We start from the raw sequence: 22561 nt of genomic DNA, 5'->3' as shown, positions 1-22561 counted from the left end.
GGAGGCCATAAAAATGAGGATGGGCGAATCAGAGAAGCGAATCAGTGATATAGAAGATAAAATCATGGAAAATAATGAAGCTGAAAAGAAGAGGGAAAGAAAGGTAATGGACCACAAGTTCTTAGAGAACTCAGAGACTCAGTAAAATGTATTAACATTCATATCATAGGAGTCCCAAAGGATGAAGAGAGAGATAAAGGAGCAGAAGGTTTATTTGAACAAATTATAGCTGAAATCTTTCCTAATCTGGGGAAGAACACAGAAATCAAAATCCAAGAAGCACAGAGAACCCCCATTAAATTCAACAAAAGCCAGCCACTGCCAAGGCATATCATAGTCAATTTTTCAAAATATAGACAAGGAAAGAATATTGAAAGAAGCAACAGAAAAAAAGATCCTTAACCTGCAAGGGAAGACAGATCAGGTTTGCAGCAGATCTGTCCACAGAGACTTGACAGACCAGAAGAGAGTGGCAGGAAATATTTAATGTACTGAATGGGAAAAATATGCAGCTAAGAATTCTTCATCCAGCAAGACTGTCATTCAAAATAGGAGAGATAAAGAGTTTCCCAGACAAACAAAAACAGAAGGAGTAGGTAACCACTAAACCAGCCCTGCAAGAAACTTTAAGGGAGACTCTTTGAGTGGAAAGAAAAAGACCAAAAGCAACAAAAACTAGAAAAGACTAGAGAATATCACCAGAAATACCAACTCTACAGGTAACACAGTGGCACTGAATTCATATCTCTCAATAATCACTCTGAATGTAAATGGACTAAATGCACCAATCAAAAGACAGCATACCAGAATGGATGAAAAAAAATCCATCTGTATGCTGACTACAAGAGATTCGTGTTAGACCTAAAGACACCTGCAGATTGAAAGTGAGGGGATGGAGAACCATCTATCATGCTAATGAATGTCAAAAGTAAGCTGGATTAGCCATACTTAGACAAACTGATTTTTAAAGTGAAGACTGTAACAAGAGATGAAAAGGGGCATTATTTCATAATTAAGGGCCTATCCATCAAGAAAATCTAACAATTGTAAATATTCATGCCCCCAACTTGGGAGCACCCAAATATATAAGTCCATTAAAAATAAACATAAAGAAACTCATTGATGATAATACAATAACAGTAAGGGACTTTAATGCCTCACTTACTCAGCAGGAAATCGACAAGGAAACAATGGCTTTGAATGACACACAGGACCAGATGGACTTAACAGAGATATTCAGAACATTTCATCCTAAAGCAGCAGAACACACATTCTTCTCGAGTGCACATGGAATATTCTCCAGAATAGATCACACTCTGGGTCACAAATCAACCTTCAACAAGTACAAAAGATCAAGATCAGACCACAACACTTTGAAAGTGAAGTCAATCACAAGAAGAAATTTGGAAAGACCTTAAATATATGGAGGTTAAAGAACATCCTACTAAATAATGAATCAGTTAGCCAGGAAATTAAAGAAGAATTTTTTTTTAATGCATGGAAGCAAATGAAAATGAAAGCAGGACAGCTCAAAACCATTGGGATGCAGCAAAGGCAGTCCTAAGAAGGAAGTATATTGCGCTATAGGCCTACCTCAAGAAACAAGTAAAGTCTCAAATATACATCCTAATCTTATACCTAAAGGAGCTAGAAAAGGAACAGCAAATACAGCATAAAGCCAGAAGAAAGGAAATAATAAAGATTAGAGCAGAAATAAATAGTAGAAACAAATAAAAAAAAAACAGTATAACAGACAAACAAAACTAAGAGCTCGTCCTTCAAAAGAATTAATGAAAGCATTAAACCCTTAGCCATACTTGTCAAAAAGCAAAGAGAAAAGGCCCAAATGATAAAATCGCAAATGATAGAGGAGAGATCATCACCAACACCGAGTTCACACTTTCCTCTCTCTTTGAAGCTTTAGAATTTTATTCTGGCTAACTCTTGGTTCTTGTATGTACCTCCAAAAGTTCAGACTTAGCAAATTTAGCAATTAAAATCTCCATTAAAAAACAAATACGTTATTAACAGAATACTGATATGATGTTTTCATTTACAGTAATTTATCTTTAACTTCTTGCCCTGGCTTTTCACATCCAGACCCTTGCCAGTCCTGGTCAGTTTTGTTCCTACAATATCTCCATTTTCAAGGTTCAGATTTCTATTTTCTCTTCCCTGTATTAATTCTACTTATTCAAGCTGATTTCTTGGCTCTGGTTTCTTCTTTCCTCACCCATAGTACACTCAACATACAGGTTTATTTTCCTAAAATGCAATTACTGATCATATCTGCCTCTAAAGACATCAGTGGCTCCCCATCACCTGCAAATTTAAGTGATAGAAGAAGTAGAGGATTTTTATGAGAAGAAATCAAAATCGGTAGTAACCAGTGCCTAGAACTAACTACCTTATCATTTGGGTTGGCAACATTTTTTTCTTTCAACCCTTTTAAGATATTAACTGTCTTCTAGTTTCCACTGTTACTAGTGAAAAATCTGCCATCATTCTTGATGTTCTCTTAAATGTAATGTAACTTTATTTCTCACTGATTATAACATTTTCATTTTATTCTGGGTTTTAGGCATATTTCTTATAAACTACATACATCTGAATACAGTATTTAAATTCAACTTGAGAACCTTTGTTGTTGATGAAAGATTTGGTTTTACATGTTATCTTTTTCTCCCTGAGTTTTTATTTTTACTTTCTTAATTTTTGCTTTTTCTGAGTTTTACTACGTGGGTTATATTTTGCTTGATTTTTTTTACCCCAATGAAGTGGGCACTTTGTATTCTACAAAAGCATTTTTTAATCAATATTTCTCTAATTAATAAGGACGAAAAGAAAGCAGTATCTTTTAACCTGTCACTATGTAGGAAAATGAATTGTATACTTTTACCTGCAGTTGCCTGGTTTTGTTTATGTATTACAGGATTTTAATTACATGACCATGAGCAAACTATTACATTTACACACTGCAGTTATTTTTTCAAAAGTGCTACTCATATATTTCAATACTACTATAGCTATTTATAATACTTATTTAGACATAGATTTTGTTTTGGTATCCTAGTTGTGTCTATCAAACCACTCAAAACTTAATAGCTTTAAAACAGCAATTTTGTTATTTCTAAGAAATATATCTTGATATGTCACAAGTGCAGAAAGTGTTCCCTCATGCCTCTTCCCAGAGGCACTCGCTACCACCCCTAGAGATAACCACTGTTCTGATTTTTCCATCATAGATTGATTTTACCCATTCTAGAATTTCACATACATTAAATTATACCATATGAAATCTTTTGTTTAATGCTTCTTCAAACACCATAATACATTTGAAAGTCACCCATATTGGGTATGTATATAAGTTTGTTCCTTTTAACTGATTAGTATTTCATTGAGGAATTATACCACAATTTGTTTATCCATTCTCCATTGATCAATACACAGACTATTTCCAATTTGGAGTGATATGAATAAATCTGCTATGAACATTTTTGTAAAAATTATTTTTGTAAATATATGCTTTTATTTCTCTTGGGCTAATACCTGGTATTAGAATTACTAAATCCAAAGGCCAGTGTATATTTAGATTTTTTACAGATTTATTTATTTTAGAGAGACAGAAAGAGAGTGCCAGTGAGGGGAGGGGCAGAGGGAGAGAATCCTCAAACTGACTCCCCATTGAGCACAGAGCCCAACACAGGGCTCCATCTCACAATCCATGAGGTCACAACCTGAGCCGAAACCAAGAGTTAGACGCTTAACCAACCGAACCACCAAGGCACCCTGTGTATTAGTTTTATATGAAAATGTCAGATACGTTTTTCTTCCGATGTGGTGTACCATTCATTGTACTTTCCTGCCCAGTAACTATGAAAGTTTTCATTGTTTCAGTCTCATCAAGATTTAGTGCCATTGTTGTTTTTAATTCTAGCCATTTCAGTAAATATGTAATGATATTTTATTGTGGTTTTGATTTTAATTTCCCTGATGACTAATAATGTTGTATTTTTTTCATGTGTTTATTTACCACTCACATATCTTTTGTGAACTCCCAAATTTCTGCCCACTTTTAATTGAATTGCTTGCCTTTGTATTACTGAGTGGTAATTCTGTATATCCTGGATATTGATTCTTGGTCAGATATATATGTATTGTAAATGTTTTCTCCAAATTTGTATCTCACTCATTCATTTTCTTCATAGTGTGTTTTGATGAGCAGATGTTTTTAGTTTTGATAAAGTCTACTTTGTCATTTCTTTTAGTTTTAAGGTTATTGCTTTCTGTGATATAAGATATATTTGCATTCCCACAGATCAAGAATATATTTCCTATGTTTTCATCTAAAAGCTTTATGGTTTCAGCTTTTACATTTGGCTCTATTGTCTGTCTTAATAATTTTCATATGTGGTAGCAGTTAAGGTTCATTTTACTATATGTCCCATTTATTTAAAAAGTTTTTTCTCCATTGGATCACTTTGGCACCTTTGCTGAAAAACAAATGACTATCTACGTGTCAATCCATTTCTGGCCTGTCTCTTCTTTTCTAATGATTTATCAATCCTGAATTCTTGCATTAAAAAAAAAAAACTTTTTTAACTCCAATTAGGATTTAAATTCTGCTATTATAATTTGGATTTCCTTAAAATTTTTCCATATGTTAACCAACCCCATTTGCATGTTATTGGGTGTGTATTCAATCACTGAATAAGTATTTGTTGAGCTACTTTGTAGTGGATACTGTTCTAGGTATTGAGGATTCAGCAGTTAGCAAACAAGTAATATTCCTATTCTCATGTGCCTTATATTCTAGTGGGAAAAGACAAGCAGTAGATAAGTAAACAAATAAGCAAGATAAATTCATGATAATGTGTCATAAAGAAAACAAAGCAAGATGCTTTAATAAAGAGTAACTGGTAAAAGGTACTATTAGAGATACATCCGGGAGAAAGTGACAGTTGACCTTTGTTATCTCATTCTTTATTTTTAAAATTTCATCGAGACCTATTTTGCTTATATAGTTTTCTGCTCCAGCTTCTTATATCTTATTGAAGACACTAAGCATAAGATTTCTGAAAGGCAATAGCCTTTGCATGAGATATTATCAGCGGTATATTCTTTCTGAGTTTTCAGGAAGATGTCTCCTTTTGTTGGACTTCAGTATTTACCAAATTACAAGACTTTGTGATTGGCCTTAGGCCTCTCTTACTGTCCACTTACATACTATTGTATCCCCCTAGAGGGCCAGAGTGAGCCCTTCAAAGCATGGGACCTGGGCTGGGGACTTGGTCTTCCAGGGTCTCAGTAATACAGACAAAGGCCAAGTACTTTGTGTTTCTGGTCCTATTCTCCCTGAGTGTGACTCTTCTTTCTAGATCCCTTTGCATTGTCTCCACAGATCTCAGTCTCCAGTTCTATAGTCCTAGCCAAGCTACCATTCTCTCTTCCATATCCACTCTTGCCCACCTCCAGTCCATCCTCTGTACAGCAACCAGGGTCGTATTCTACATGTAATGGGGATCCCTTTATATATGTTCAAGAACAAGCAAAGCTACATAATGTAACAAGGGAATGAATGCCTCAAAAGTTGGAGTGGTGGTCCCCTCTAGGTTGGGGTATAATTGATAAGGGGCTTCCAAGTGATGGGAAAACTAACCACATCATGTCAGTCTCTTACCTAAAAACCCTCAGTGTCTTCCCATTGACTATATCTTTATTAGCTCACAAGGCCCTGGATGGCCTGGCTTCTGCCTAGCACTCCTACCTCATTTCAGGTCACCTCTGCCTCACTCACATTATCCTTAGAAGCAATTTCACCTTCTGCCCAAAATATCTTCCCTCTACCTGTTGGCCTGGCTAGTTCCTTTTTATTTCCCAGGTCTCGCCTTAAATATCATCTAACCAACTTTCTTGCTGCCTCCCACACTCGGCCCACCTCCATTCTCTTTCAGCATTTTGCTAATTGACTCTGAAACAATTATTCCAATGCATATGTTTGCCTGGTTAGTACACCCTTCTACTACTGAAACATAAGTTTTATTAAAACAGGGACCATGTGCACAGTGCTTGACCCAAATTAAGTCCTCAGTAGATATTTCTTGGTTGAATGAATGGCTCATGATCTAGACACCCCAATTGCATTAATGCTGTTCCCTGACTTAGTCCCTCAAGTCTCATCTGATCTCTATGGCTACCAGCCTTGGCTCAGACAGATTAAAAATTGCTCTTTTTACTCTAACTTTTGAACTTCCCTTTGTGCCATGGCAACCAGTCACTCCCATGGTCCTAGTTAGTTGACAGTGGCTCGAACTAGGCCTGGCCCCATACTGTATCAGACATAAAATTCTCCATGGTTTCTGCATAGCCACTGCAAACATGCAATGTATCTTTCTCCCAAATCAGCAACCACAATAGCCTTGTTGATTACGTAAAACCCATTAGGGAGGAGGTGTGTGTGTGTGTGTGTGTGTGTGTGTGTGTGTGTGTATATATATATATATATATATATATATATATATATATATATATATAGCTATGTAGAAGTATGCCATTAAGAGAAATCAGACTACTAATAGTTCCAGATATGTAAATTATACATTTGAAAAGCCGTTGGCACGTATTATAGTTGTTTTAGACACAATAATAACCAATCCAAGTTGCTCAGTTAGTCCAGAAAAATGTTATGTTCTCCTTTGTTTGAATTAACAAGCAAGAAAAACAAGTAAGCAAGGAGTTCATTAAAAAGTATTTGTGAAACATTAGTACATATAATAACCTACATGATTAAGAAAAACAGTCTCACATTAAATCATAATGTGGGAAATAATGCAATTGTGGGAAAGGGACAGTTATTGTGAAGCAGCTATAAATTATAGTCCATTATGTGTATATATAGAATAATATTGAATCACACTAAGAATTAATCCAAAAGAAACCTTTTTCATTAAGTATTAATGGCTGAGATCTTTAATGAGAGACTACTAAAAACTTTTATAATTTGGAAGGATTATTACCACATACAACTTTTTCAAAAGAATAGGGTGTTTCTTTCACCCTAAGGACAGTGAAATAAGTTAAGTAAGCAATTCCTTAAAGTTATGTAACAGAAAAAAGCCAATCATAATCTTTCACTTATAGATAATTTTCTTCTACAGGTATCAGATATGCTTAGTCAAATCAACAATATTTAGTGAGCATATACTATATGTACTATATATGCTGAATATAAAGAATATTTAATGAGTATATACTGTAATCCCACTTATTTGGAGATCCTGCCATCCTGCCTAATTCAAATACAACTCTTTGAAACTAGAAGAGAATCAGGAAATAAGGGAAAGTCTAATAAACACCATAAAATTCACATTCTAGAACTCATACATTGGACTCATTTGCTCCAATTTCAAACACAATTCTAACACAACTTGCTATTTGATTGCCTAATCCATTGTGATACTCATTAGAGCTCATCACAAAATATTTTTTATTCTGTCCCTTTTGAGCTTCTGGTAGGGTAACACTTTTACAGTCTCTTGAAGTTAAGAGCCATGGGACTTGTTCTGGCCAGTGGAATGTGAATGGAAAATGCAGGCATTTCCCACCTTTTACTGATGAGGAAACTGAGACTCAGATGGGGTAAGCCATTAAGTCAAAGTTACAGAGCCAGTAGAGCCAGGATTATGAGCTCTGGTTGACTTATGTGATGACATGATTTTAAACAGGATCTTGACCAAATTGCTTTTGTAAGCCAAAATGAAACTAATTTCACATTATTTTTGTATTTCCATTTTCAACATAATTAAGAAATGAAAAGAAATATAGTTACAGGAAGTGTAATTAGCACAATAAAGCTAAGGAAACATTTCAAATGAAGCTATTCAGATCACCCTGGGATTTGGGAGAAGATCCAGATGAACTTTATTTCTTTCTCCTCTACTCACTCGAAAGTCCAACTGGTAACATTCACTCCAATCCAGACATTTTTAACCTGGAATCCATTGGTGGGATTTAGATCAGTGATTCTCAAGGGGCCTTGAGACCAGCAATATCAGCATCCCCTAGGAACATGTTAGAAATACAAAAATACTCTGGCCCCACTCCAGACCTGCTGAACTGGGAACTGTGGAGGCAGGGCCCAACCATCTGTGCTCTGATACATGCTAAAGTATGAGAACCACTGAACTAATGAATGACTTGTGTGTATGAGAACTTCTAATGTATAAGAACATAGCTGAAATATTATCTAACTGTAGGTACCAGCATTTTATAGGAAAATCCTTGACAAGCCCTCTTCAGAGTAGTAAGGGGAATAGATTTTGATTGCCTCCAACAACCAAAAGGTGTGAAAAACGTTCTGTGTAAGAAAGGGAGAGAATTTTGTTATTTTACATTTGAAATGGAGGGAGAAGGGAGAAAAGGTAAAAGGGAAGGATACATTGGATGGTAGCCAGAAAAATGAAGAGAGGCTGAAACTTGAGGTTAAGAATCAGTGAAATGCCCCATTGGTGGAAGGACCAAGAGACATTTTGAGAATGGTGAGGCTGGCATTTGGTTTGAAGTCATGTAACTCCATTGTTTGTTTTTCATGAAGAAAAAGAGACATAGAGGAAAGGAGAAGGAAGGGGAAGAGAGAAAGAAGGAGGGAAGGGGAGAGAAAAGGAAGGAGGAAAGAACAAGAAGAGAAAATCTTCTTCGTGATCTACTGAACTCATGAATGCTTGACATGAGTAAATCTTTATGTGAAAAATTGAAGATGGAGTTGAATTTCACATTTCTGTATGATGGCTCAGTGGTTGAGCATCTGCCTTTTGCTCAGGTCATGATCCCAGGGTCCTGGGATTCAGTCCCACATCGGGCTCCCCACAGGGAGCCTGCTTCTCCCTCTGCCTATTTCTCTGCCTCTCTCATGAATAAATAAATAACATCTAAAAAACATAGGAACATTTGCTTGAACCTGCCAACAGTTTGCAGATACTTTGAAAAAAGCTTTGAATTTCCATAGTATTGTATGGTTTTAAGGGTTCAAGCCAATCTTACCTAAATTTTGAAAGACAAGCTTTAGTTAACACTTGAAATCCATACTATGGATGACATAGAGTAGCAAGTCCCAGTTGAAAGTTGATGTTGTTTTGTTTATTTAATACTCCTTAACCAATTATCCTAAAATTTAGTGGCTTAAAATACACAACATTTTTCTCATGATCTTATGAGTCCAGGATTCCAAAAGGGCTGGAATAGATAGTTCATCTCTGATCCATGTAGTATCAGCTGGGATGATGGGGGCTGGAGGATATATTTCAAGATGGCTTCTTCACTCACTCATGTGTGTGGCTTCATGGTTCTCCTTGGCCTCTCTCTCTCCTTGCAGTTGGCATTTCATCCATTCCTCATGTGGCTGGAGCTTCTCACAGGGTAAATAGACTTTATACAGGGCTACAAGAAAGTATGTTTCAAGGGCTAGGCAACAGAAACTTCCAGTCACTTAAAGCCTGGGCCCAGCACAACCGGCACAGCATCAGTATTACATATTATGTTATTAGTGAAGCAGTCAGAAACCCTACCTAGAGTCAAGAGGAAAGGACATAGCCTCTACCTCTCATGGGAATAGTGTCAAAGAACGTGTGGCCTTTTTTATCTACTGCAGATAATAATTTGCATGTAGCTGCAGAGTACCTGTTAAGTTTTAGGATTTATGTTTACAAAATATGTTTTCCTCTGGCAAGTGTACCTGTACCAATATTTATCAACTTGTAGGCAAAGGGTGAAAGATAGTTTGGGTAACTACCAAATGAATGCCAGTGTTGTCCTTATATGCTAGGTAATGAGTAGCATTTATAATTATGAAAGTATTTTGTTTAATTTTATTTTTACATTTTTATTTATTTATTTGTCAGAGAGAGAGAGCACAAGCAAAGGAAGTGGCAGGCAGAGGGAGAGGGAGAAGCAGGCAGCCTGATGCAGGGCTCGATCCCAAGACCCTGGGATCCTGACCTGAGCCAAAGGCAGACGCTTAACCAACTGAGTCACCCAGGTGCCCCCATTATGAAAGTATTTTAAAGGCTTTTCAAAATTAGGTCGAAATTTGGAGTGTTGTTACTAATATTAACATTTTAATTTGGTAAAGACATAGAATAATCAGGTTAAACCTTTGCTTTGGGTGAATAAATGATGAATGCATATCTCATCCTAAATTGAGGGCTTTCTCAAACCAATGGAGATATTGACTCCCTACCTTTGAATGAAACAAATGCAAAAATGGCATGTCTGTTCTGTCAAGAAGACTAATTAATAAAGAATCCAGCCAAGATGAGGAGGTCTCACACTAACCTAAAAGTCTAAACTTCTAATATGTGCACATTGTTGTCAAGGCAGCTCTTTGAAAAACCTCTACTCACATCCCACTGAACACAATTTGATAGATGCCTTTATATTCTTTCTGTTTCTATATAAAACAGGAGGCTTGATATTTCAAAACTAAGATGATTCTTTTAAGCACATTACAATGGTCCCAGTAGGAATTTTATACTTTCTTGTAGTCACAGTTTCTTATACTCTATACTAATTTATCCTGCTGGCCAAGTGGAGAACTTTTAGCCTCTTACGTAAGAAGGTCATAATTTCTTATATTACAAAGGGCCAGCAGCTGGCTACAGAGCTAATAGGCTTATTGTCAGTACAAATTATACCTAATACAAAATGAAATTGGAAATCAAAATTATATTCATGTTTTAGGTACAAACCTAATCATTTAAATTTAGACATCTATGATTTTCTCAAAATATATCTTTGCAGCTCTTTCATCAAGAGAGCCTTGGACTGAATGAGTTTGATCCAGAGGATCATTTCTTATATTTTGATGTTTTCAGTGACTGCACATACATAGCACAAATGCCACCACTCTTTCTACCCAATATCTATTGAAGATATCAGTAATCAGTCACAGCACACCTTCCCACTGAGCTCTTCCATAAGCCTCAAGAACTATTTTCAGCACCATGCTTCATACAACTACTAGCAGTCAAATAAAATTGAGGTCCCGAGTAAAATTTATTTGGCAGGACGGAGAAATGAAGCCCAAAATATCTGTCACAATAGCTTACACATAGTAGGCACCACATAAATATGTGTTGATATGAACTACAGATGTGGCCCTTCTTTCCTGCATAAGCAGGAGCAAGAGCAGCTGATCTTAAAGTCAGGCTAACGATTATTTTATTACCCCAGATTCAGCAGGTATCTTCATTCTACTTTAAATTCAAAAAGATCAACTCTGTTTTAGTTTTTTAAAAATATTTTTTTATTACAAGGGTACCTGGGTGGCTCGGTTGGTTGAGCATCTGATTCTGGATTTTGGCTCAGATCATGATCTCAGGGTCCTGGGATGGAGCCCTGAGGAGGGCCCTGCACTCTACAGGGAATCTGCTTGTCTGTCTATCCCTCTGTTTGCCCCTTCTCTCTGTCTCTGTCTCTCTCAACTAAGTAAATAAATCTTTTTTAAAATACATTTTTTATGACAGGTGCAATCCGAAGTTCATGGTAATAGATCACATAGCAGACTCAGGTATCTGAAGTCCCTTTGTGAAAATTTTATGCCATTAAAAAACAGGCAATTTCTCAAGTATTTGACAGTAAAAACTGATGATCTCTCAGTTTCTATACATTCATTCAGTTGAAGTATCTGTGAAGCTGGTCGTCCTCTTGTTAAGAAATCCCGGAATATGGTTCTCCCCTCAGATGGCACTTCCATCAAGTCACTCCGAGTAAATTGGCTTTCTATTCCTTGTGGTTCCTCACCATCCTTGGCTGGAGGTCTACTGCTGATAGCAAAGCATATTTCTTTGGAACTCATCAACATAAATTATTTGGGACTTTACTTTGTATTGGCTTAACTCTGAAAGCAGTTTAGTTTCCATGTGCCACCAGGTGCCACTTTGCCACCAGAGCCATAAACATTTCAGTAAATATTTATGTAGTTCCTTTGCTACCTGAGACAGCCAGTCTGGGGCCTCAGCGAGGTCTGTGTTCCTCCTCCCTGTTATGTAGTTCTTTACATTTGCTCGCCTTTCAGCCAGTATCTCTAATGGTCCATTTCTCATTTCAGGAGCAAATGACGACAGATCTACAATAAATTAACATTCAAAGCTATTGATGTGAGAGATTTGCTGTCAACTACTCAGGGGCAGTTCCTGGGAATTCAAGGCCAGCATTGGCGCTGGTTTTGAATTGAAGGTGGCAGAGGGCAAGGCTTGATACAACAGTTGTGTTTGATAGCTCTGCTCATTGTTTTTCTTTTGAAATGTAGTTAATTGTGTTTTCCCACTGTAGAAGCTCTACACAAAACATGAGTTTGTCACTGTTGTTCATGGGTCTGAGGATTGCTTTATCTTGCTTTTCTTGCTTTTTTTGTTTTGTTTTGTTTTGCTAGAAACAAGTTCAATCCAAAAGTTAATTGAAGTTGGTAGGGTTTCACACATAGTAATTTATTTTTGGAACTATTGAGATTTCTCAAGTTAGAGTTCACCAACAAAATTGAGTCACTAGTTTTTACTTTAAATTTTTTCTAATTTAATACAGACACAAAAGATAAAGCTATCTGGGATAGACATTTTTTATGAAGGTTAATATTTGTCAACTGTTATGTGGATCAATTGTTTACTTTTGTACAAGCTTTATACAAATTTTATTGAACTGTCAAAAAAAATTTGGCAAGTGTGTATGTTATGGTTAAACTCATAACCTAACAATGTTCCTCATGGAGAAAAGATTACAGTTAAGATTTGTAAATGTTTCTTTCTTAAAACTATTACAGTGCATTCAATTAAAGCATTTTTACTCAAAGATATTATTACTCAAGAATGGATACCTAGATTCTTGATATGAAATATACAGTTTGTGGAACTCTTATAAAATTAATAGAGTCTGGAATCAAGGAGAAAGTGTTCACTTATCCAAGAAGGTCTGACAATAGTAGTTAACAAAATATAATTCTTGGGGCACCTATGTGGCTCAGTCAGTTAAGTGGCCAACTCTTGGTTTTCACTCAAGTTATAATCTCAGGATCATGAGATCGAGCCCCGCCTCTGGCTACACACTTAGTAAGAATCTGCTTCAGATTCTCTTTCCCTCTCCCTCTGCCCAACCCCCAACCCCTCCTTGTGCTCTCTCTCTAAAATAAAATAAAATAAATACATAAATCTTTAAAAATATATATTTCCTCATTTGTAAAAACATGGATGGAACTCAAGGGTATTATGCTAAATAAGTCAGTCAGAGAAAGACAAATACCATATGATTTCACTTATATGTGTAATATTTTTTAAAAAAACTAAAAACAAATGAACAAAAACCCAAACATTTTCTTAAATATTAAGAACAAATTTGTGGTTGCCAGAAGGAAGGGAGTGGGGGAATGGACAAAATAGGTGAAGGGGACTAAGAGGACAAACTTCCAGTTATAAAATAAAAAAGTCACAGAGATGAAAAGTATACTATAAAGAATATAGTCAATAATATTGTAATTACATTGTATAGTAACTGTACTTATTGTGGTGAACATGGAGTAATGTGTAGAATTGTTGAATCAATATGTTGTACACCTGAAACTAATATAACATTGTATGTCAATTATACTTCAATAATCAATTTTTTTAAAAAAGAAAAATCTCCAGACGATGTCTATATATGTATATGTACACACACATATATATACATATATACACACATATATATAAATATGAATGAATATATATAATTCTTTAAGTTTTATTCTCAACTATAAAAATTTGTCTGATCTTTAGTTTTGCTATGCTAAAAGTAATCAGGAATTACTTTTTGTGTTTTATTTCCTTCAGTGACATCCATCCATAGATTTGTCACAAGATCTTAGATTAATGAGGGTTTTTGGCATTGCTAAAAAATATTCCAGATTCAAGGCATTTGATAGGTTTGCCAAATAAAATACTGGGGGGGGAAAAGTCATTGGGAGATATTGTGGGGTGAGCGTAAGGGAGGAACATGAATATTTTGGAATGTGGCTTAGAGTTTTCATATTTGTTTCTAGCCTTTAATTTGGAGAGAGTAGAAGTAGGGTTTCTGGGTACAAACACAAGACACCCAGTTAAATTTGAATTTCAGATCAACACCAAATAATATTTTTAATATCAATATGTCCCAATTTTGCAAATATTGATGGTTGATCTGAAATTCAAATTTAACTGGGTATCCTGTATTTTTGTTTGCTAAATCTGGCAACCATACCTATATGGCTTAGTTTATGCTCTAAGACATGTTATGATTTTACTGAGGAAAAGATAGCAATTAAAGCCACTCATAATATAAGCAATGAAGCATGTGGGAAATGGAGAGATTCTTTTAAGATCATTTTATTTTTTATTTCTTGATTCAGCAAGTATTTACTGAGTGCCAACTAAATATCAGGCACACTCCTCAGAACAGAATATATATTGGTGACGAAAACCAGATCTGATCCTTCAAAGTACTTACAGTCTAATGGGGGAGGCAGGTGATAAGCTAACTAATTACTCCAACTGTGGTAAGTGGTGCGAAGTGGACAAAAAGTCTTAATCTGTAATAATTGTCTGCTTCACTGATTCAAATAGTTTCAAGTTTCAATTAAGTGGAGTTAATAGCTCTTTTTTTTTTTTTTAAGTAATAAAGGATGTGGGAAAATTTGATTTAAACAAGGTGAGTGGGTGGTATGCCTTAAATACTAAAAACTTGGCTAAGCACCACCTGGTGGCAGAGATTTTGAATTTCAGCTTGAATTTTTGTGGAATTTTATTTCCTAAAGATAAGTTGTGAAGATTAAATGTGCAAAAAGAGACTTGTAAGTTATAAGACATTTTAATAAAATGACATCCAAATTAAAATTACCATAGTAAAACTGAACCAAAAGAACAAAATCTAGGGTGGGTAGATCAGTTGGTTGGGCATCTGTTCTGAGTTGGGCTCCCTGCTCAGTGGGAAACCTGCTTCTCCCTCTCCCTCTACCCCTCCCCTTTCCCCCTCCCCTGCTTGTGCTCTCTCTCACTCTCTCTCTTAAATAAATAAATACAATCTTAAAAAAAAGAATGCTTAAAAAAAAACCCAAAATCTATTCAGTTATTTTTGCATTGAATATACCTGCAAATAATTATGAGCCAATGAAGATAATAATAGGATGACACAATACTCTTCCAAATATTTATATGACAGAACTGTAATTGAATATTAATACGAGAGCTGTAAGTTGATTATTAGCGTGCCAAGTATTTCACATGTATTATCCCATTTAACCTTGCCAAGAATTGTGTGAAGTATAGGACCACACCACAGAATTTCCCCAGTAGAAAATACCTTGACTTTTAATAACCAAACTTAATATACATATTTTTCTCAATTCAACATTTTTAAAAAGATTTTATTTAATTATTTGAGAGAGAGAGAGAGAGAGAGAGAGAGAACGAGCATGGGGGAGGGAGAAAAAGAGAAGGAGAAGCAGACTCCCCACCAAACGGAGCCAGATGGAGGGCTCTGTCCAGGACCATGGGATCATGACCTGAGCTGAAGGCAGATGCTTAACTGGCTGAGCCACCCAGTCACCCAATACAGCATTTTGGTGCCTTTGTCTATATTGGGGAAAATATATTTATGTCTCCAAAACTGTATAATTTTTTTAAACAAAATGAGGTATGGGAAAATTTTTGATTTACATTCCAAATAGACTTGATCTAAAGAACATCCAAAACATGTATAGACATGTTGAGAACCACACAGAATCTAACAATGAGGCTGCACACCTCAATTGTTGCTGCTGCTGAGAAAGGCAAGTTGTCCTGATGTGTCACCACCACGCCACTAACATTTAGCTCTAGTTTTTGCTTTGTAATATTTGACAATGAGCCCCCTCCCAAAGCTGAAAGAGTGATGAGAAAACTATGGGAAAAGAAGTGAGTGATCAAAGTGCTTACAATGAGAGAGAAGATGCTACTAAAATATAAAGCAATGTTTTGTTAAGACTGTTTTGGTTATTAGCAGAAAATAAACACTTGAAGCAATCTATAACCTAACATTTTTTGTTTCGTGCTTACATATCAATTTTACTGTGTTTTCTTTAAATTTTAGGAAGTGTTTGTAGGTTTTATAATCCATTAAAATTTTTTTCAATTAAAAATAATGGAAAATAGGCTCCCTGTTGGTTTTGGGGTGGAACCTGCTTTCCAAGAATAGATTACTGATGTTAAGCAAGAGACACCTATTTAGTGTCAATATTATACCATTTTACAAAGAGACTAAGACATTTGTCCAAACTCCGTAGCTGGGAAGTGGTAGAGCCCTGGTGGCTGGTTCCAGGGGCTGTGTTCTATACCCTATTGACGCTGGTTCCACTGTGGCCCTGCTCCTGTCCCACAGATGGTGCATACTTCACATCAGCATGTCTCAAAACTCTTGGTCAATACATTATTAGGTTGGGATGTTACTAGATTAATATATCACCCAAAAGGGAGTTGTGTGGATAATTAGATTTGGGAAATGCTGCATTTAACAAAATAAAACATGTTACTCTACTATTCAGAACCAAATATGCAATGCAGTTCTCTAAGATTGGTTGCTGAAGAGGAAGTTAACATTTCCTAGACTTATTTGTTTGAAATTTGTGTAGATTAAAGAATGAGATTACTAGCAAAAATATATATAACATGTATAAATGATGTGTGTGCATATATATATATGTATATATGCCTTGTAACATACTAATACTGACTTAAGCAAATGTGTGTTTGTCTTACATAACAAAAAGTCTGAGGCAGGGCAGTCCAGGGCCAGACTCATTTCTCTTTCCCATTCTGCTCTACTATCCATAAAAGTCATTCGCACTCACAATTGTCTCCTCACAGATACTAGATTTTGCTGCACCTCCAAGTCTTACAGCTGATTTTCAGGGAAGAAGAAAGAGAACAGCCCCCAACACCCCCACTCATATTTCATTGACCAGAGGAGCACCCCTAGTTGCAGGGAGCTTGAATTCAAGTTTTTACATTTAAGTCTCTGAATCAGTAAGTTACAATGTGGTGACAAACCACATAGCTTGATTTCATGTTCACATGACACATCATCAGCTGAGGGTTGGCTGCGGCTGTGCTCTTCAATTTGGGACCCAGACTGAGAGAGCAGCTACATGCTTCCCATGGGGGAAGGATACAGAGGACGGCAGAACCATGGGATGGCTCTTAAAGACTGCTCAGAATGCTGTCACTTTCCCTCACGCTGCATTGGCTAAAGCTGGTCATATACTAAGGCTGGCAGTAGGACAGAGAAATATAATCCTCCTACAAAAAACATCACAGATGGTTGGGCATGTATTATCCCATGCCCAGGAAAGATCAATATAATCTTTCCTATATAATAAAAGTAGACAACTGAGAATAGACTAGAAATGGAAGTTGAGTCAGCCATCTATAGTGTCTGCCACAGTTCACAGACACACACACACACTCACACACACCACCCACAACCTTTTTATTTATTTATGTTCCAGAGCATTTTACAGGACAAGTATTCATGTCCTTTGGGAACTGTGGCCTTGAGCCATATCATATCCCTTTAATAAAATAACTACCTATAAAAACATCCTGGTATAAAATACTTAGCCTCAAATGTGGGCTACAGTTCCACCCAGCATTATAATAGATTCCATTGCAATTGTACAGATAGCAGTCTGTGTCACAGTTATTGGAAATTTCATGTACAGTAAAATTCCCTGTGGAAAAGACAGTCTTCTTCAATAAATGCTGTTGGGAAAACTGGACAGCTACATGCTAAAGAGTGAAACTGGACCACTGTCTTATACCATATACAACTATAAATTCAAATTGGATTAAAGATTTGAATGTAAGATCTGAAGCCATAAAACTCCTAGAAGAAAACATAGGCAGTAAGCTCTTTGACATCAGTCTTAGCACTATTTTTTTTTTTTTTTTGACCAGTCTCCTCAGGCAAGGGCAACAAAAGTGAAAATAAACAAATGGGACTGCATTCAGCTAGAAAGCTTCTGCACAGCAAAGGAAACCATCAACAAAAAGGCCGCCTACTGAGTGGAAGAAGATATTTACAAATCATACATATGATAAGGGGTTAATATCTAAAATATACAAAGAACCCATGTAATTTAATATCAAAAAAACAACCAGAGGACTTGAATGGACATTTTTCCAAAGAAGACATACAGATGACCAATAGGCACATGAAAAGATGCTTATCATCAGGGAAATGCACATCAAAACCACAATGAGATACCACCTCACACCTGTCAGAATGGCTAGTGTCAAAAAGACAGAGTAAGAAGGGTTGGTGAGGATGTGGAGAAAAGGGAGCCCTTGTACACTGTTGGTGGGAGTGTAAACTGGCACAGGTACTACGGAAGACAGTATGGACATTCCTCAAAAAATTAAAAATAACTACCATTAATCCAGCAATTCCACTTCAGTTATCTGAAGAAAACAAAAACTCTAATTAAAAAAGATATGTGCAAAAAATAAAATAAAAAAGATATGTGCACCCTGATGTTTATTGCAGCATTATTTAAAATAGTCAAGATATGAAAGCAATCTGTGTCCATCAGTAGATGAGTGGATAAAGAAGATATGGGGTATACACATACACACACACACAGAAATATTACTCAGCCATCACAAAAAATGAAATCTTGCCATTTGCAACAACATGGATGGATCTAGAGGGTATTATGCCAAGTGAGATAAGTCAGGCAGAGAAAGACAAATACTGTATGGTTCTGCTTGTATGGGGAATCTAAAAACAAAACAAAACAACAAATGAAACAAAACGGAAACAGACTCAGAGATACAGGAAACAAACTATTGGTCCCCAGAAAAAGGAAAGGGTTGGGGAAGACAGATGAAATAGGTGAAGGGGATTAAGAGGTACAAACTTGCAGTTAGAAAATAATTATGTCACGGGGATGTGATGTACAGCCTAAGAAATACAGTTGATAATATTGTGATAACTATATGGTGACAGATGGTAACTAGACTTATCATGGGGATCATTTTGTGATGCATAAAAGTATCAGATCACTATGATGTATACCTGAAACTAATAGGATATTGATTCCAATTATACTTAAGTAAAAAAAAAAATCCTTTATTGTCAAGGTGATATAATGAACTATATTTATTTATAAGCCAGGAGAATTTCAGAAAATAGTCATGTCTAGTTATTAAAGATTTTTTTTTTCCTTTTCTTCTGAATCAGGTGCTGTCATACCATGCAACATGTTCAAAAGCTGAAGTTGACAAGTTTAAGGTAAGGAAGTAAGGGGTGCCCTGCTAGGACATACTGTTAAACTTCACATGGCTTTCTGACCCATTGTCACTTGCCTCTGTAGAATCATTTCTGCCCACTAGGTGTTAGGGAGTAAAACTGGGCAAAGGTGTATTTGAATCTTTCAATCTTAGAGGGGAAAAGAGACTTAAAAATAACTGAGTAGCCCCTTTATGATCATTTAAATGATTCAGTATATATATCTTTTCATTTGTTAGGTAAGTAGGATATTAGCAAAAAATATGCACAATATTGTGAGAATCAGTTTGCATGGCTTTGGCATTCATTTTTCCTCCAACTTTCTGTTCACTTAAAATCAGTATATTTTCATCTGTAAAAATAAGTGAAGAGATTAGGACAATAATAGCTAACATTTGCCAAATACTTACTATGGACCAGACACAAGGTAAAGCATTTTACCTATATAATTTTAATCTCATAATCCCGTGAAGTACCTACTGTTTTGCAGATGAGTCCATTGAGACATGGAGATGTTAAGTTAGGCCAGGGTCAGATGATGGTAAGAGGCATAGCCAGGCAGTCTGGCCCCGGAACTGGAGTTCCTAACGACTGTGTTCGCTGATGTTCAGTGGGACCATCTTCCAGCTCTGACATACGAGTCTATGAATGAATCTTAGATATTTTTATCTTTTTTTTAACGATTCTATTTTTAAGTAATCTCTACACCCAACATGGGGCTCAAACTCACAACCCTAAGATCAAGAGTCACACGTTTCACCGAGTCAGCCAGGTGCCCCTAGATATTTTTTCACCTCAGTCACCACCGCTCTCTTAAAGGCAGCCCAGAATTCTTGTTCCTCTCCCTGTACTTCTAACCCATCAGAGTCAAAATATGAGAGTGTGGGAGACCTGATTTTCCTGCCTTTTGAAAGCTTTGGCCTCTGCCTTTTTAAGTTTTTATGGAATCTCAGAATTATCAGGTTCACCACCACAACCCTAAGAAAGATAGTGTTTTGTATCATGATATTTCTATGTAATAACACTTGGTGATGGCTCTTCTTCTAAGGGCTTCGTTTACGTGCAGATGCGTTCATCTTCCCAGGAAGGATGGCTCAGAGCCCTTTGGATCTGATCACTGAATCACATCATTAGCTTTGAGTCATACTAATAAGGAAAGGAAACAAAGGAAGACTCCAAACTCACAGTAGGGATAAAGGAACTGCTCAGAAGGGCAGGGAGCAGCACACTTAGGGCTGCGTGGGCTGTATCCAGGGATGTGGTTCCACTGGCTTGATGAGAGGCTTAGGAAAAGACCTGCAGTGGTGACCCATATCAGGAGGGACATGTTGCCAGTAAGAGGTGGCAGCTAACAGCAGAAGAAGGAGTCAGAACAACCCAAACCGTGGCAGCCAGGAGCCCCGTGTTAGAGATACAAACCTCCTACATCCCAGCTAGAATGTGAATGCCATTGGGGCAGTGCTTTTGTATGTTTTGTTCCCTGCTCTATCTGTGCAGTTCTGGGAACATGGGAAGACTTAGTAAATATTTGTTGATTGGATGCATGAATGAATGAATGAATGAATGAATCCAAAAAGTTCAGTGTTCAGAAATTCAAAACAACTATTCATTAAGAAAACATTAAAACCATGGTTACATGTGATTAATTTTTAGATCCTCTATATGTTTTATAAATATGTCCATCAAAAATATGTAAAGCTCTTATACTTTAATAAAGTTTAGTTACCTAGAAATCTAATTTAGGGCAATATATTACCACAAATATTTTGCTGTTCTTACTGTTTTATACTTTTACTATAAGTATCATTATCATCATTTCTAAAAGAAAGAAGGGACCAGCAGGGAGAAAAACAGCAAAGCTCAGAGTGTGACAAATGTGACTGCAGGAGCTATTTGATGGGACACATGCAGACCCACAGCAGGCCAAAATCAATAGCTGTGTACCCTCTAAAGGTACTGCCCTTTATTCAGCCTTGATTCTTAATTCCTTAGAGTAAGGAAAACACCACTGTCTTGGAATAAGCCATGCTTTTCTATTGTTAGCTCACAAACATACTTACTAAAAATATGAAGTATTTAAATTTGAGAACAAAGGGTTATTTCGTCTTAAAATTATCAAGAGTATTAATGAATTTACTCCAGATTTTATCCTGAAAGATACTGGTAAGTATCTTATTATACTGTAATTGAGATATAGTAGATAATTTTAACCTAATGGCTTTTTTCCTTGATATATAAAGTAAACAAAACATTCTCACAATTGGTAGCTGATGTCTTATAACTGCAGCAATAACATTAAAATGTAGTGAGCTTAAAATAATCCTGCACGTAGACACTGAAAAGTATTTACTGAAGTTTCACACTGGAGTATGTGCAATGGCAGTTTCCTAAGATGGTTACTAAATAGTAAATAAATGCTTTGTTTTGATCCATATGTACAGATAAACCATGCTTACATTCAAATATATTGCAAACTTTGCCACTTACAATAATTTTTAACAGAGATAGTAAAGAAAACAGATATCAATAGAGATTTGAAATCTGGAACCAGAGTTATCCATAAAACTTTATCATTTAAGGATGGCTGAGTCAATGTATTGGATTATGTGCAGCTGGGATCAGTGATTCAGAGATTAAGTCAGACTTTGGAAGGAAATATCATCATCTAGTGCTGACGAGAATCTGGTGGTCAAATACATGCTTACACAGGCCAGACTCCAGTTGCAGCCCAAGCTGTACCACATCTGGGATTCAGATATGTTGAGAACACCAGTGAGAAGTCGTTGACACACAATTGAGTGGGAGACCTCCTAGTTAAGAACTCTTCCTAGTGGAAATTGAGGCCACAGGCCTCAGTGTCTGGATGATTCCAAGTTCAGCATGAGATTTGTCTCTTGGATTTTTCCCTTACCCCAGCCTCCTATGGATTGATGTTCTGAGCTAAAAATGTGAATGGACACAAAAGGTGTGGCCCTTAATACAGTTTCAGTGCAATAAATGACCCCAAGATCATGAGGGTTCCAGAGTACCAACAGAATGCAACAGAAAGAGGCAACCTAACAGAAGTAAGCTTCATATTGACCAGAGGGACGGCACCTTCTATCAAAATGACCAGCAGAAGCTGAAGAAATAAATGCAGGCTGAGTGGTCACGTGTTATGGACAAGTAAGGTATACCCTGAGAATTCTTGGAAATAAGCAGAGGGATGGAGATCCCACAGTATTGGAGAGTACAATACACA

At 36.4% G+C, this 22561-nt stretch overlaps 1 protein-coding gene across 1 annotated transcript in view; it reads left to right on the top strand.

Annotated features, from left to right (window-relative positions):
• Positions 1-22561, top strand: part of PDE11A (phosphodiesterase 11A) — a 365302-nt gene that overhangs the window by 211276 nt on the left and 131465 nt on the right. Inside the window, exon 10 of the mRNA XM_025994270.2 lies at positions 19273-19323. Coding sequence (XP_025850055.2) covers positions 19273-19323 — 51 coding nt within the window. The remainder of the gene's footprint in view (positions 1-19272; positions 19324-22561) is intronic.

Source organism: Vulpes vulpes, chromosome 3, assembly GCF_048418805.1.
Source record: "Vulpes vulpes isolate BD-2025 chromosome 3, VulVul3, whole genome shotgun sequence".
Taxonomy (NCBI): domain Eukaryota; kingdom Metazoa; phylum Chordata; class Mammalia; order Carnivora; family Canidae; genus Vulpes; species Vulpes vulpes.
The sequence above is the reverse complement of the archived record's forward strand: the minus strand, read 5'-3'. Positions and strand labels throughout refer to the sequence as shown.